The following is a 12943-nucleotide window of genomic DNA, read 5'->3' as shown; positions in this document are numbered from 1 at the left end:
AATGACAGCCCAGCCAACCCTGCCCTGCCACATACAGTTGCTACAGCTTTTAACAGATTCTTACCTAGGCCTGTTCTTTGATTGCTTCAGGCATTCCTTGAAACAATTCAGATTTTTCCAGAGCGTCAATATCTTCTCTTCCTCATTTGGAAAATTTATGTTTTCTGGAACTTGTTGAACCATTCTTTCCCAACAAGGATCAAGAAGAGAAAAATTCATATTGAACAGAAGTGAAAAGAAAAAAAACCTCCATAAATACAACTTTTATCTTTCAAATCCCTATCACCAATCCAAAGAGCCTGATTCACTGCAGGCATGGAAGCAAGCACTCCATTCTAAAAAAAGCCTCATTTTGACTGACTCACACCAGAGTTTAGGAACAGGAAAAGGATTCTCCATTCATTCAACTATGATTGTTCCCGTTTTTATCACGTTTTTATTTCTGTTTCCCAGAGAAAACAGTCAAAGGGTAAATTATGTTTTGGTTACAGATTTGGGGTTTTTGCTTCAGGAAAAGCTTCCAGGTTCAAACTGACTCTTCAGCACCAGTTTGTATCACAGAGTTTCACTTTAAACTACTGAAGAAGGGGCTCCTTTTCACTGCACATCTATTCACAAACTGTTTGGATGTTTAAAAGAGCATTTTCCATCAGGCTGTGCCAGCAATCTCAGATGCCCCTAAAAGCAGCCAGACTGCAGAGAGCACAGTTGAAAAACTGCAAAGATGAACCTGAGTTTTATAAGTATATTAAAACTAAGCCCCAACAGGCCACTTCCATGCTGTACAAGCAACACAGGGAAGAGGAATTCTCAACATAATTAGGAACACACAGCAGTTGCCTGGTTCCAGACCTGCTATGAGATGGAAAGGGGTCAGATTTCAATAAAATGCCATGGCAAGAAAGCTCTGGCGTGTTTTAAGACAGCAGCTCCCTAACAGGAGAAAATTGGTTATGAAGGGTCTAACTGATGAGGCCAGAGAATAAAAGGGTTCTTCCACCTCTCACTCTTGGCATTTACTCAGGTTTGTAAATACTAACCATAAAGCAGCAACAAAGGCAAATGCATGAAGACAATTCTTCCAGTTACAGCTGATGCTCCAAAACGTTTGCTTAAATGGAGCCCAGACCACCACAAAAACTGCCAGCTCAAGGCTTGAACCCTCATGAAAAAGTGTGCTACAAACTCCACCACTCTTGTATTCATGACAAACCATTCTCTCCACTAATAAACCCAAATTATCATTTATCATATTATTATAATTGAGAATCCCACAACCTGGTGCACAGGCAACACAGCATTTGGAGGGGAAATCAGGGGCTGACAAGGAACACGTGGACAGGGCCTGGATGTATTTTGAAAGGTAATAACCAGCCTGAGCACAGTGAGTTACTCTACACACAACCTGTAGGAGAGTTTTCATCATTCTGCCTCAGAGCACTGATTAGGCTGTGTCCTTTCTCAGTGACTTGATCACAGAGACAACGGAAATGATAAAAGAATTCAGCCTTAAAGCTTTTATCTCCCACAAGCCAGCTGACCTGAGGTTTTAAGGATCTGCATGTTCTACTTAGCTCCATGTCACATTCACATTCTCCAAAAAATCCCTTTGCCCAGGATTTTTCTCCTGGGAAGCTGAGAAGCCTCAGAGAAAAGGGAAACAATTTGTATCTCATTTGATTCTCCTGTGCTGTGCCTATGTGGAATGTGTTTGGAGATTGTTTACCCACAGGTGATTGTTGCATTGGACTCTGGTGTGAGTTGTTTTGACTCTTTGGCCAATTAGGGCCAAGCTGTGTCGGGGCTCTGGACAGAGTCACAAGTTTTCATTATCTTTTGGCATTCTGTAAGTATCCTTTCTGTATTCTTTAGTATAGTATAGTATAGTATAGTATAGTATAGTATAGTGTAGTGTAATGTAGGGTAGTGTAATGTAATGTAATGTAATGTAATGTAATTAATATAATATAACAAATATAATATAACTAATATAATATAATATAATATATATCATATAATAAACACAATATAATAAACATAATATAATAAAATAAATATAATATAATAAACATAATAAATATAATATGATGAATATAATATAATTATAAATTAGCCTTCTGAGAACATGGAGTCAGATTCATCATTCCTTCCTTCATCTGGGGGGAACTCAAATACAATAGCTCCAGGACCTGCAGGTTCTACTCAGCCCCAGCTCAGCCCTCCCAAGTCAGTGTAACTACAAAGGGTTGGAGCCTGGCCAGCTGGGAGGTGCGAGGAAGCAGAGGCAGGCGGGGTTTGGGGTGTGCCTGCGGCAGGGCTGAGGAGGCTGCTCACGGGTCACAGCCTCCCTGCGTCAGCCACAGAGTCACTGTGGGCCCATCCTCCCAACCGAAGCACTGCACGGGCACAGCAGTGTCCAGCAACCACAGGGCACCAACCAGCCACGCTCTCAGCACCAGTTTACTGCATCAGAAGCAGGGGAGAATAAATGCTGCTGGGGATTAATGTGCAAGCATCGCTAGCGGTTATTTTTGACAAGTTACAAGCCGGAACTTTATGGAAGTTTAGAATTTTAAACGGACTGACTTAAAAGGCAAAAACACTCTGAGAATCTTGCCATGGCTCAACCTCAGCTGAGAAAAAAAGGCAAGATCTAACAATCATTTTACAGAGGCATGAATATCTCTACAGAACAGAAAAAAGCTCGTTATAAGCAATCTAGGTATTTTCAATCACAAAATAATGAAGGACAATTTCCTTACTTTGAACACAGACTGAGCAAAAACATCACAAACCATATTACAGAAATTATACAAACACATCTAATAAAACCCCTCTTCCAGACAACCTTTCACATCTACAGAGATCAATAAACACATGAAGGGTTCTCTGTGCATTTTCTGCTGATAAGAAGTGTCAGAGTTTAAGACAATGCACCATTGAGCAAGTTTTTATTAAGTACACTCACTTTTCTAGAGGATAACAACATTCACTAGCAAAGGTGTCAAAGTTTGGAGATTGCACCACAGCAGTCTGAGACTCAAGCTGGGCTTCTTATCTACAAGAAAAAAAAACAAGCATTAAAAGCATAAAAACAAGTTCCTGTGTACTTTTTTGAAATATTACTTTTTTAAAAACCAATAAAAATTAAATTAAAACACTACTATGAATGAAGTGAACCCACACTTGAGAAATATTGTTGTACTTTCCATATATCAAATATATGATTAAAACAAACTGGGTTTCATTATATTAATCGTTTTGTTGACTGAGAAATGATAAGTATAAAACACAGGATGAACTAAAGGTGTACAAAAGGCTTCTGATTTCCAGAGGTTTATGATCAGTCTCTTACTCTTGTTCCAGTCACCCTCTCCCACAAACTGTTCTGTGAAAGAGACCAAAGCTCCTTCCAAAGACAAGGAGCTTCCTTCCTCCACCTACAGCTGCTTTCTCCACAGTTAAACAATGTTCTGTTTTCCATACACACCTGGCCCCCCATTTCTGCCTTTTTAGGTCCTGTTCTGGGGTAACATCAGTCTGAACTGTTCACCTGATAGCCAAAACTCTCCATTTCTAGAAGGGGTGGAAACAACCAAGTTTAGAACAAAAGGAAGGAAGGATGGGAACAGAATGCTAAACTACAGAACAAACATTGCTTCTAAAAATCCTGTGCTAGTGTCTTATACAGGGGATGAAACTCCACCACTAGCCCAGCTGTCCCCCTGCTAGGATTGCCTTTAACACTGAAAGGCAAATTAAAACATTCCTAAAGCAATAAGCACACTCATCAATTAATGCTCTCTTTAGATACAAAAGCTTCATGCTATGCAAGAGCCCAGTTTTACACTGTATCTTGTGATGGCTTAAGAAATGTTTGTCGTCATCATGCTACCTCGATTAAAAATGTAACATATTGTGGAAAAAAAAAGAAATCTAGGTTATCTTGAAATAACTTTGAACTATGTCTTTTGAATAAAAACTCAGAAACCAGTGCCAGCTGATACTGAACACTGCTTTTATGTGACAACCGAATTCTATTACCTGTCAGCTGCTTTCTAAGCATGTCACCACCACACCGAATTAAAGTCTCCAAAAGGCTCCCGGGGTGTGGCAGTCAAGGTTTGCTGAGATATCAAAGTCACCGCAGCTGCAGCAATAAAAAAGGTGCGTTCATCAACCCCCCCATTCAAAGGATGCTGAAGGGAATGCCAAAGACATACTACACGTTGTAAGGGACCTTAAGTTCTTTGTACAAATAACGAATGAAACCAAGCCTTGCTAAGTATTAAGCCCTGCAATAAGGCATCTGGCTAACCTTTAATAAGCACCTCCTGTAAGTAATCCCTAAACTGCCGAAAAAGCATAGAATCCGCACAGCAGCCAGGCAGTAAAACACGCACATGAACGGGACGCTGTACACACCAAACACGAGCTAACAACGCCAAAGGCCGCAGGGGAGCTGCCAGCCCGGCCGGACCCGCTCCCGCAGTGACAGCACAGGCACGGCCGGGCCACGAGCCGCCGCTCTCCCGGGACACCCTGCGGGTGGCGCTCCCCCGCCAAACGCGCGGGCAGGCCGCTGGAGCCGGCGGCCGTGCGCATGGAGCCGAGCCCGAGCGGCCGGGCCCCCCCGCTCACCTCCGTCCCGCCATGATGCAATCGCGCCCGGCGCAGCATGGCCGGAAGCGCCGCCGGCGCCGCGGCCAATCAGCGCGCGGCTCTCTGCGGCAGCGCTGAGGAGTTTTGTAAGGCGGCCGCCCATTGGGTGCGACCCTCCCCGGGCGGCGCGTCACGGCGGCGCGAGGCAGCTCGGGAAACTCTTCCCGCGTGCCCGCCCCGTGGTTCCTGATTGGGCGGGGCGGGGCCTGGAGCGGGGCGGGGCGGGGCCTGGGGCGGGGCGGGGCGGGGCCTGGGGCGGGGCGGGGCGGGCCCCGCAGTTCCCCTCACGGGCACGGGCTGCCATGAGCCTGAGCCATGCGCCGGGCACACGCTCCGGCTGCGGCCCCGAGCCCAAACCCGGCTGCGTGTCCCGAGAACCCCATCCGGCTCTAACGCAGGGCGCTGGGCTTCTCCCAGTAACTGGATACCAAGGGCGTCTACCGAACTTCTCTCGGGAGCTCGACTTTATCTCCGTTAAAGGGATACTCCTAAATAGCTCAAAATACCAATTCTTAAGGCTGTAACTACAACAGAAGTCCCTCCTCTGCTCCTAAAAAAATTTAAAAAAAACCAATCCAAACTTGTGGATGGGTTCCCCTGGGTCAAAGAAAACCTGAGGGTTGGAAAAACTACTACTGCTGGCTGGCAACCACTGAGAAATTACAAAACATTTCATGATACATTAAAAAACATTTCCTCTACTTTTCCAGTGCTGAAACCAGCCGTGAAAAGGCTCTCGACAGGGACAAATAAAAGTGAGCCAGGAAGGTGAGGGAAGGAGATTTCCCAGCCTGCACACCCGAACCCTGCCCAGAACAGAGCGTGGGGAATGAAGGCCAGGTCAATAAGGGCACAAACAGTTCAGCTGCATCCAGGTAATGATTCCAAATTGCTCTAGAAACTTATTCACTCATAGAGACGTAGGTACCAATAAAGGGTTTAATAAAAGCTTTAGGTTTTGATTTGCAGGACTGGGTACAGGATGAATTCACTGGCCTGTGCAGGGCAGTGTCAGTGTGTGGATTAGAGATAATCCACACGTGGAGGGAGGCACATTAACTGGAATTCTCTCCTGCACAAAGCAGCACAAGGCTCCTTTCTACACTCAATTCCCTACACCCTTTTAGAACAGCTGAAAGAAATGCAGACTCAATCTGCACCAAACTCAGAGACACAGAAGAGAAAATGGGAACTGAGGCCAGAGTGAGCTGGGCTGACCAGCCAGACAGGAGAGACTGGTGCATGTGGTTGCCAGGGCAGAGTCCCCTGTACAAACACAGAGTTCTGGGATGTTCTGTATCCAGGAGGGAAGTTTGGAGCAGCAGAAGTTTATTCAAGCCACACTGCTGCCTAATACATCTGTGAAAAAGCCTGTGACAACTCGGGATGTGGATTCTACCACATGATGTGGCATTTCTTTATAAACATCCTCATGAACTCTGAAAGTGCTGCAGCCACCCTCTGCTCTGACATGCCCTCAGATCTCAGAGGCTGCAGATTTTAGACAGCTGCTGCTTGCTCCAGTGCCAACCCCTTCCATTTTGGCCTTCAGTTCGTAAAACACACAGGTGATAACACCAGCTGAGTTTAAATGGAACGCCATATAATTCCTGAATGGAATTTGAAACAAACACGGCTTAGAAATACACAGCCTAATGCAGTGAAACAGACAAATGTGGGCAATTTGGTTTTGGCAACATTGACTCCGACCTTAGCCCAAATCCAACCTTTTACCTTGTCTCCCCCTGTATATTTTGTACTTCTTTGCCCTTCAGTGTTAAATTGTAATAAAATGTTAGCTGCATGGGAGTTGCTACCCTTGTTCATACACAGTCTTTACTTGGGAGGGTTTGGGCAACACTGAGCTTGTTTTCCATGAACAGGTTGGGAGGCAGTGGGGAGGGGGTGAACGGGGAAATCACTGTCAGATTAGTTACATCCAGGGCAGAAAAGCCGCCACCCAAAACAGATTGGAAAATCAGGGGAAATTTGTAGTAGAGGGACCAAGGCCCAGCAGAAGTAACTGGGACATTCCCCGAATTACAAGAATGAATGTCTCTGCTCTCATTTTCACTCCAGACTGATGAAAAAGCACCGATTCAGCCGGAGAGGTTAAAGGGAAGGAAAAAAAAAAAAAAAAAAAAAAAAAAAAAAAACCAAACAAAAAAAAACACAACACCGTGAAGCCTCAGGAGGGGACTCCCCTGGCGTGAAGCGGCTGAGGGGGAAGGCGCGGGCACCATTTTGTGGGACTCGCGGGAAGGTCACCGCTGCCCGGCGGTGGCGCCGGTCGCAGCCTGGAGCTGCAGAGGAAGGGCGGCCGCGAGCACTGGCACCGAGCGCCGCGGCTTCTCCAGCGCCCGGTGCCGGCCTCCCCGCTGCCCCGCGGCCATTTCACCACCACCCCCCCACAGCCCACCCCAGAGCCCCTCACGGGCGGCGTACGCGGTTTGCGTGGCGCCGCTGCAAGGGACGGGGCCCGTACGCGGTTTGCGTAGCGGTTAGCGTAGAGCCGCTGCAAGCGACGGGTGCCCTACGCGGTTTGCGTAGCGGATTGCGTGGCGCCGCTGCAAGGGGCGGGCGGGCAAAGGTGCTTGCGCGGGGAGCTGAGCGTAAACGGCCTTCGTGAATAGGGGTGAACAAAATGTGCCCGCAGCTCTGAGCCAAGCCAAAGCGCGCCCAAGGGGGAACAGATCCCGGGATAACCCGGGATAACACGGGACATACGAGCGCACGGGCTGCGGTGACACCGAGCCCCCACACTCCCCAGGCGCGGAGGGCCAAGTTTGGCGGGAACAGGCCGGCTGAGGAGCAGCTGTGCGGCCCCGGCACTCCCCCACGGCGCGGCGACAGTTGGACTGCGCCGGAGGTGATAAGTACGGGTCGCGCGGGAGCGCGTCGGCAGTGGGCGCGGGGCGGCGGGCGGTGCGCGCGCTCCCTGTGCGGTCCCTGAGCCTCGGCGCCTTCCCCTCCCCTCCCCTCGCTCGCTTCGCTCCCGGGCCCTGCCCCGGCCCGCCGTGCCCGGCGCAGCGCTGACAGCCCGGCAGCGCCCGGCCGCGGACTAGGCGAGACCATCTCCGAAGAGGCGGCTTGGAACCCGTCAAGCTGCCCCGCAGCCCGCAGCCGTTCAGCCAGGCTATGCGCTGCCAACGGGCTCCGCTCAAGAAAAAAACAGAGCGGATCGTGAAAAGGTAGAGGCGCCCGTAGAGGCCCCCGCAGGGCTCTTGGGAAGCGGCCGCTCAGCCCGGAGAGAAGCGGAGGACGCGCCGGAGAGGCGACGGCGCAGGAGCAGCGCGGCGGGGGCGTCCCGGCGGCTCGGAGCATGTGAGAGGCCGGGGGGCCGCGATGCTGCGACGCGCGGAGTTCATCGTGTGCCCGCCCTGGGAGCCCGCCCGCGGCGAGGGGGTGCCGGGGGGCGCCTCCCCGACGCCGCTGAAGGGCGGCGAGCCCCGGCGGGGCGGCAGCCGCTCCCGTTGGCCGCCCGGGCGGCGCGGGAGGGTCCCCGGCGGGGCGCGGAAGCTGCTGGGCAGCCGCACGCACAGCCACTTCCAGCACTACCAGCACCAGCAGCTGCAGCAGCAGCACTGCCGCGCCTTCCGCCGCTGCCACCGCCCGGCGCGGCCGCGGGTGCTGCTCTCCCTGCGGCCCGTCAATGTGCTGGGCCGGCGGGCGCCGGGCATGCGGGCGCCCCGCAACACCAACCAGTTCCTGATGCGGGAGAAGTACCAGCTCATGCACCTGCGCTCGGACTCGGTGGGCACCGAGAGCGGCGGGTCGGACTGCGAGATGGACCCGCTGGACATGGACTCGTACCTGGGGGTGCTGGAGAACGCCCGCGGGGCGCTGATGGAGTGCGCGGGGGAGCCCGGACCCGCCGCCCGCTCCCCGCCCGCCCGGGCCGGGGCCGAGGCAGCCGCGGGCTCCCCGCAGGAGGAGAGCCAGCAGTACTTCCCCTCGGAGGACGATGTGATCGAGAGCGAGCTCTTCATGGAGAGGGACTTCGACGAGTTCTGCAGCAGGATCGCCTGAGCCCCGGGCCGGGGGGAAGCAGAACCCCGCTGGCTTGGAGCCTTTCCGCCTCGGAGTGGGGGGGAGAGGTTTATTTATTTCTCAGCCATTCCCTTGCGTTTTTGTCAGGGGGGTTGGCTAATTTTACAAATGTGCGTGTGTAAACAGGGGGGATCCCTCCTTGTAAATAAAGTGAACTTTTCTGAAGGCGACATCAAAGCGGATCGCGCTTTTTGGGTTTTGGGGGGGAGCGGGGGGGCCGCAGGGACAGCCAAAGCCGCCGTCGGGGGCACTGGAGAGGCCGGGAGGGAGGGAGGGCACGGGCAGTGACCGGGCACGGGGGCGGTGACGGCCAAAGTCGCGGCGGAAAAGTTTCACGCCTCTCTGGCACTCACCCCGATTCTGGTTTACGACGACAAAGTTGTTTAATTATCGCGCGGGGCGGCCGAGGAAGCGGCCCGTGACACACGGACACGGGGGCAGTGGCAGGAGCCGGAGGAAAACAGCTCGAACCTCGGCAGCTCCGGGCGGCCGGGGCGGCAGCCCTGCCCGGCCCCCCCGGCTCGGCTCGGCTCGGGCACAGCGGGAAGGGAAACACCACAGCCATTGATCGGCCCTGCAGGTCTTTATTGACCCTCCCTCGCTGGAGAACGCTCGGGGCACTTAGGCCGGAGCTCCCATGGCTGCCCCGTGCTCCTGACAGCAGGTTTATTTCTCTTTTACCAACTACAGTAGAGGGAAAATGTTGTAGAGGTTTTTTTAAAGGGCCACCAGCTGAAACAACTTCGCCAGAGCCAGTCAGGATTAAGTTTAAGTGCAGGGAGCAGATCTGATCAACGTTAAACTCACCAGCTCCCTGAGAAGGGAACGAGGAGGCATCAATTCCACTACAAACGGTTAAAAATTACAGCCAGTAGCACATTCCTGGAACTTGTTGCCAGGGGAGGAGAGGGACATTGTTTTAACAGGTCTGAAACAGGAGATGCGGGGCCATCACTTCTCATGGTGCCTCCTGCTCCCTCGGCTCCCTGTCACGGACCTTGTGCTTTCCCCCACGTGCGGACACGCAAAATCAGTGTGTGCCAGAAGGACAAATGCAAGATAAGTTTGCAGATAAAGGTGTCCCTGCCCATGGCAGGGGGGTGAAACTGGATGATCTTTAGGGACCCTTCCAACCCAAACCATTCTGGGGTTCTGTGGGATGCTTCTTGCAATTACAGACACAGAGACAGGAGTTAACTGTTATCCTTACAAAGGAAACTTATTTTAAGAACAAGTATTCGAAATTTGTAGTACCTTAGTTGCAATCCTATGGAAGGGAATGTCCAAAGACACAATTTTCTTCACCCTTCTTAAGAAACAAAGCTGCTGGACACATTAAGACCGACATCAAGTTTATTTTCTTTGGAATTAGCCAAGTGGCCTATACATACAAACTTCAGTTTGTTTGATGCAGGGTTGCATTGCAGCCATGCTTATTCTGGGAATTTCACTCCATGGGAACTTCCAGGAGAGGCACAGGGAGAAATAAACCTCTCACACAGGTAAATGAAACCTAAGTTTGCACCAGTTTGGTCATCAGCAAGTCTGTATTTTATTAATGAATCCAGATCTGCACTAACATGTTAAAGTAATGGTTTGAATGCATGTTTTCTTTTTTCTCCCTGACTCGTGATTTGAACAAGTATGACAAAAACTCCCTTAGGAGCCCTTACTTGAAACTTGGCCTTCATGCTGCTGGTGAATTTGCATCATAATATGGATGTGCTTGGGCACAAGCAAAGTAAAGCAGGAGTGTAAATTAATAAAGGAGCACAGGGCCATAATTACAGGTCACACAGAGCCTGACAGAATTACAGAGATTTTCCACTAGGGAAGGGAGCCCTGTGTTCTCTCCACCAGAGACTTGCCATGAATGATCCATTCGTGTTGAAGCCCTGGAAGTTCCTCCAGGCACCAGCCTTGCTCCCCTCCAGGAGGGAATTCTCTTACAGACCGTACCTTGGTGTGTTACTTGTGTTACTTAGATCTGGCTTAAGTGTAATTTTTTTCCCCTGTTCCCGTCCTTTCTTACTTGAATTAGGAATTTCCTGAGTGTTTGGAAAGTATCTGCCTTGTAATAGGTGCGGACACAAATAACACCTTCCTACTAGATTTGAAAGTACTTAACAGAAAGCTGAAATTCCAAATATAACCAAGTTCCTCAGCATCACAGCTGGGAAAAGAAACCAAAAGCTGTCGCTCCAGAAGATCACCTATCAACCCAGTGGCCAACAAACTTGCTCAACTCGAACTTTACCAAAACAAGTTTTATACATTCCTAGGATTTTTCCTTTATAGACACACTTCTCATACACGTGAGCTTTACAAATTTAAGCAAATGTGATAACCAGAACCTTACATATCAAGTCTTCACATCAGTGAATTTTTGTTAGGGGTCCAGCTGGAAGTCACTTATAAATAAATACCAAAGTCTGGGAAGTCCAAGGCAAACAGGAAGAAAAATTAAGGCCTTTGTTACAACACAAAGGGTTCTGTTGTAACCTGTGTAAGGTATTTTTATGGCCAGTCTGGGCACAGGATGACTTAGGATTTTGTAAACGTTCCTGGAGAAAAGAAGGGTTTGGTAATCTTCTGAAGGAGGCAGCAGCATTTATTATTCATTATTGCCATTTCAGCACAGTGCTGAGCAGGTGCATTAGCAGTTTGAGGGGCTGTTTGAAGTCTCCAGCACGGCAGAAATGCTGCTTTTTGCTGAGGAACAGCGATGCTGCACAATTCCTGAAAGGTTTACAGCCACATTCCTAGAAGAAAAGTAACCATGAGTGGAAGAAAACGGTCAGTCCGTCACCCCTCATCTCCAGCTGTGCATTTGCCACTGTCACAGTGTCCACCCAGTGAGCACCAGGTGCCTCCCTGCTGGCTCTGCCACTGCGGCTGCAGGGGACACTCGGCAGTGCAGAAGGGCGGCTCAGGGTTGTGATCTGTTACAGATGGATCATGAGATGATTGGCCCTTGCAATTAAAAGATATCTATTGTGTGACTGTTAAGAGAAGCTTTATTGATGTACAGTTACATTATTGTAGTTTAGATGTCCTCTGTTCTCCCCATAGTTCCCTTTCCCCCATATTGTTACCATCAGACAGCCGGGGCTGTCTGGGACAGGTAAAAAAGAAGATGTGCACAGGTGTCCCTTGCATGGGGCAGTTGGGAATGGAAAAGCTTGTGGCTGGGGGGGTGTGGCACGGCAACACCTGACCTCCAGTCAAGTGTCAAGAAAGATAAATGGCAAAGAAGAGCAGACTGACAGATTTTGGGAGGGGCCAGGGATGGCTGATGCAACCCCCAGGGGTATAAAAGACTGAGCATCCATCTTGAAGATGAACTGGCCACCTGGTATGCACGAGGGGCAGTTCCTAGCGCTACAGATTTTTCCTTATGTAGTCCTTTATTGTATTTTTGTTCAGGTTTAATAAACCTTTTTAAATTTTCAAAGGGAGCAGTTGTTTCTCACAGATCCCTTTCCTTGGAGAGACACAGCCGATGGCGGTGAAGGACGGGAGTAGACAATCCAGAGGGTTTATAATCCGAGGTTTTATTAGAAGCTCCAGGGAGCTGCCATGGAGCAGCACCTTTTATTCCAGGGTGGAAATAAGGGTGGGATCCTGCCATCCACCAAGGAGGGGATAAGGGGGAGTGAAACAAGGAGTAACTGACAAACAGAACAGCATCTCAAGGAACGTGGCAGGAGGGACCCCTGGCCCTTGGCCAATCACTCAACGCCCTTTGTGGAAGCTTCTAGAGAAAGGCGATGGGGAGCCGAGTGACAGACAAGGTGCCAGGGAGGGGATATGAGGATTGACAGGGAAGTTTTCAGGGATTGGGGAGGAGTGGGGATAGGATTGACATTTCGGGAAGGGGAGGCAACTTAGGGTGAAACCATAAACAAGAGAGAACAGGAACAAACCAAATAATACAACACAACAGTCATGGATCTGAGGATGTTCAATTCAACATGGGGCGATAAAAAATACTTTTTGAACTATCTGCTGTAAAAGCAGTGACCATTTGGCTGTCATATGTTCCAATTACATTCAAATGTCTCTGGTTCATTTTTCTTAGCTCTTGTATTCTTTTCCAGGCAAAACCTGATGGCTAATAAAATTCACAGTAGGTGTAATTTATTTTAGCTGGGTGAGGATACCCTTTTTCACCATGTAGGAAAAAAAAACAAACCTTCAAAACCTTCAATCAAACTGGGTGCAGCTCACC

General features: G+C 49.9%; 2 protein-coding genes and 1 non-coding gene across 7 annotated transcripts in view; 1 reads left to right on the top strand and 2 right to left on the bottom strand.

The window, feature by feature from the left end:
- Positions 1 to 4712, bottom strand: part of IARS1 (isoleucyl-tRNA synthetase 1) — a 93917-nt gene extending 89205 nt beyond the window's left edge. For 2 of the 5 annotated variants that reach the window (XM_038148944.1, XM_038148942.1), the window contains exons 1-3: positions 4642 to 4712; positions 2969 to 3058; positions 65 to 184 (exon numbers count right to left, since the gene is read on the bottom strand). In XM_038148944.1, coding sequence (XP_038004872.1) covers positions 65 to 183 — 119 coding nt within the window. In that variant the 5' untranslated portion in view covers position 184; positions 2969 to 3058; positions 4642 to 4712. The other 3 variants (XM_038148939.1, XM_038148941.1, XM_038148943.1) reach the window with 3 other exon arrangements.
- Positions 2299 to 2432, bottom strand: LOC119706285. Its single transcript, XR_005258501.1, has one exon. It is a non-coding gene; the product is annotated as a small nucleolar RNA SNORA84 (small nucleolar RNA).
- Positions 4713 to 7564: 2852 nt separating the features above from the next.
- On the top strand, positions 7565 to 8889 carry LOC119706038. The gene has a single exon (XM_038149115.1). It carries the CDS (start codon positions 8008 to 8010, stop codon positions 8689 to 8691), a length of 684 nt encoding a protein of 227 aa, XP_038005043.1. The 5' UTR covers positions 7565 to 8007; the 3' UTR covers positions 8692 to 8889.
- The last annotated feature ends 4054 nt before the right edge of the window (positions 8890 to 12943 follow it).

The sequence above is a fragment of the Motacilla alba genome, chromosome 12, assembly GCF_015832195.1.
Source record: "Motacilla alba alba isolate MOTALB_02 chromosome 12, Motacilla_alba_V1.0_pri, whole genome shotgun sequence".
In the NCBI taxonomy this organism is placed as follows: Eukaryota; Metazoa; Chordata; class Aves; order Passeriformes; family Motacillidae; genus Motacilla; species Motacilla alba.
Note: the sequence above shows the minus strand (reverse complement) of the source record. Positions and strands in the feature narration are given on the sequence as shown.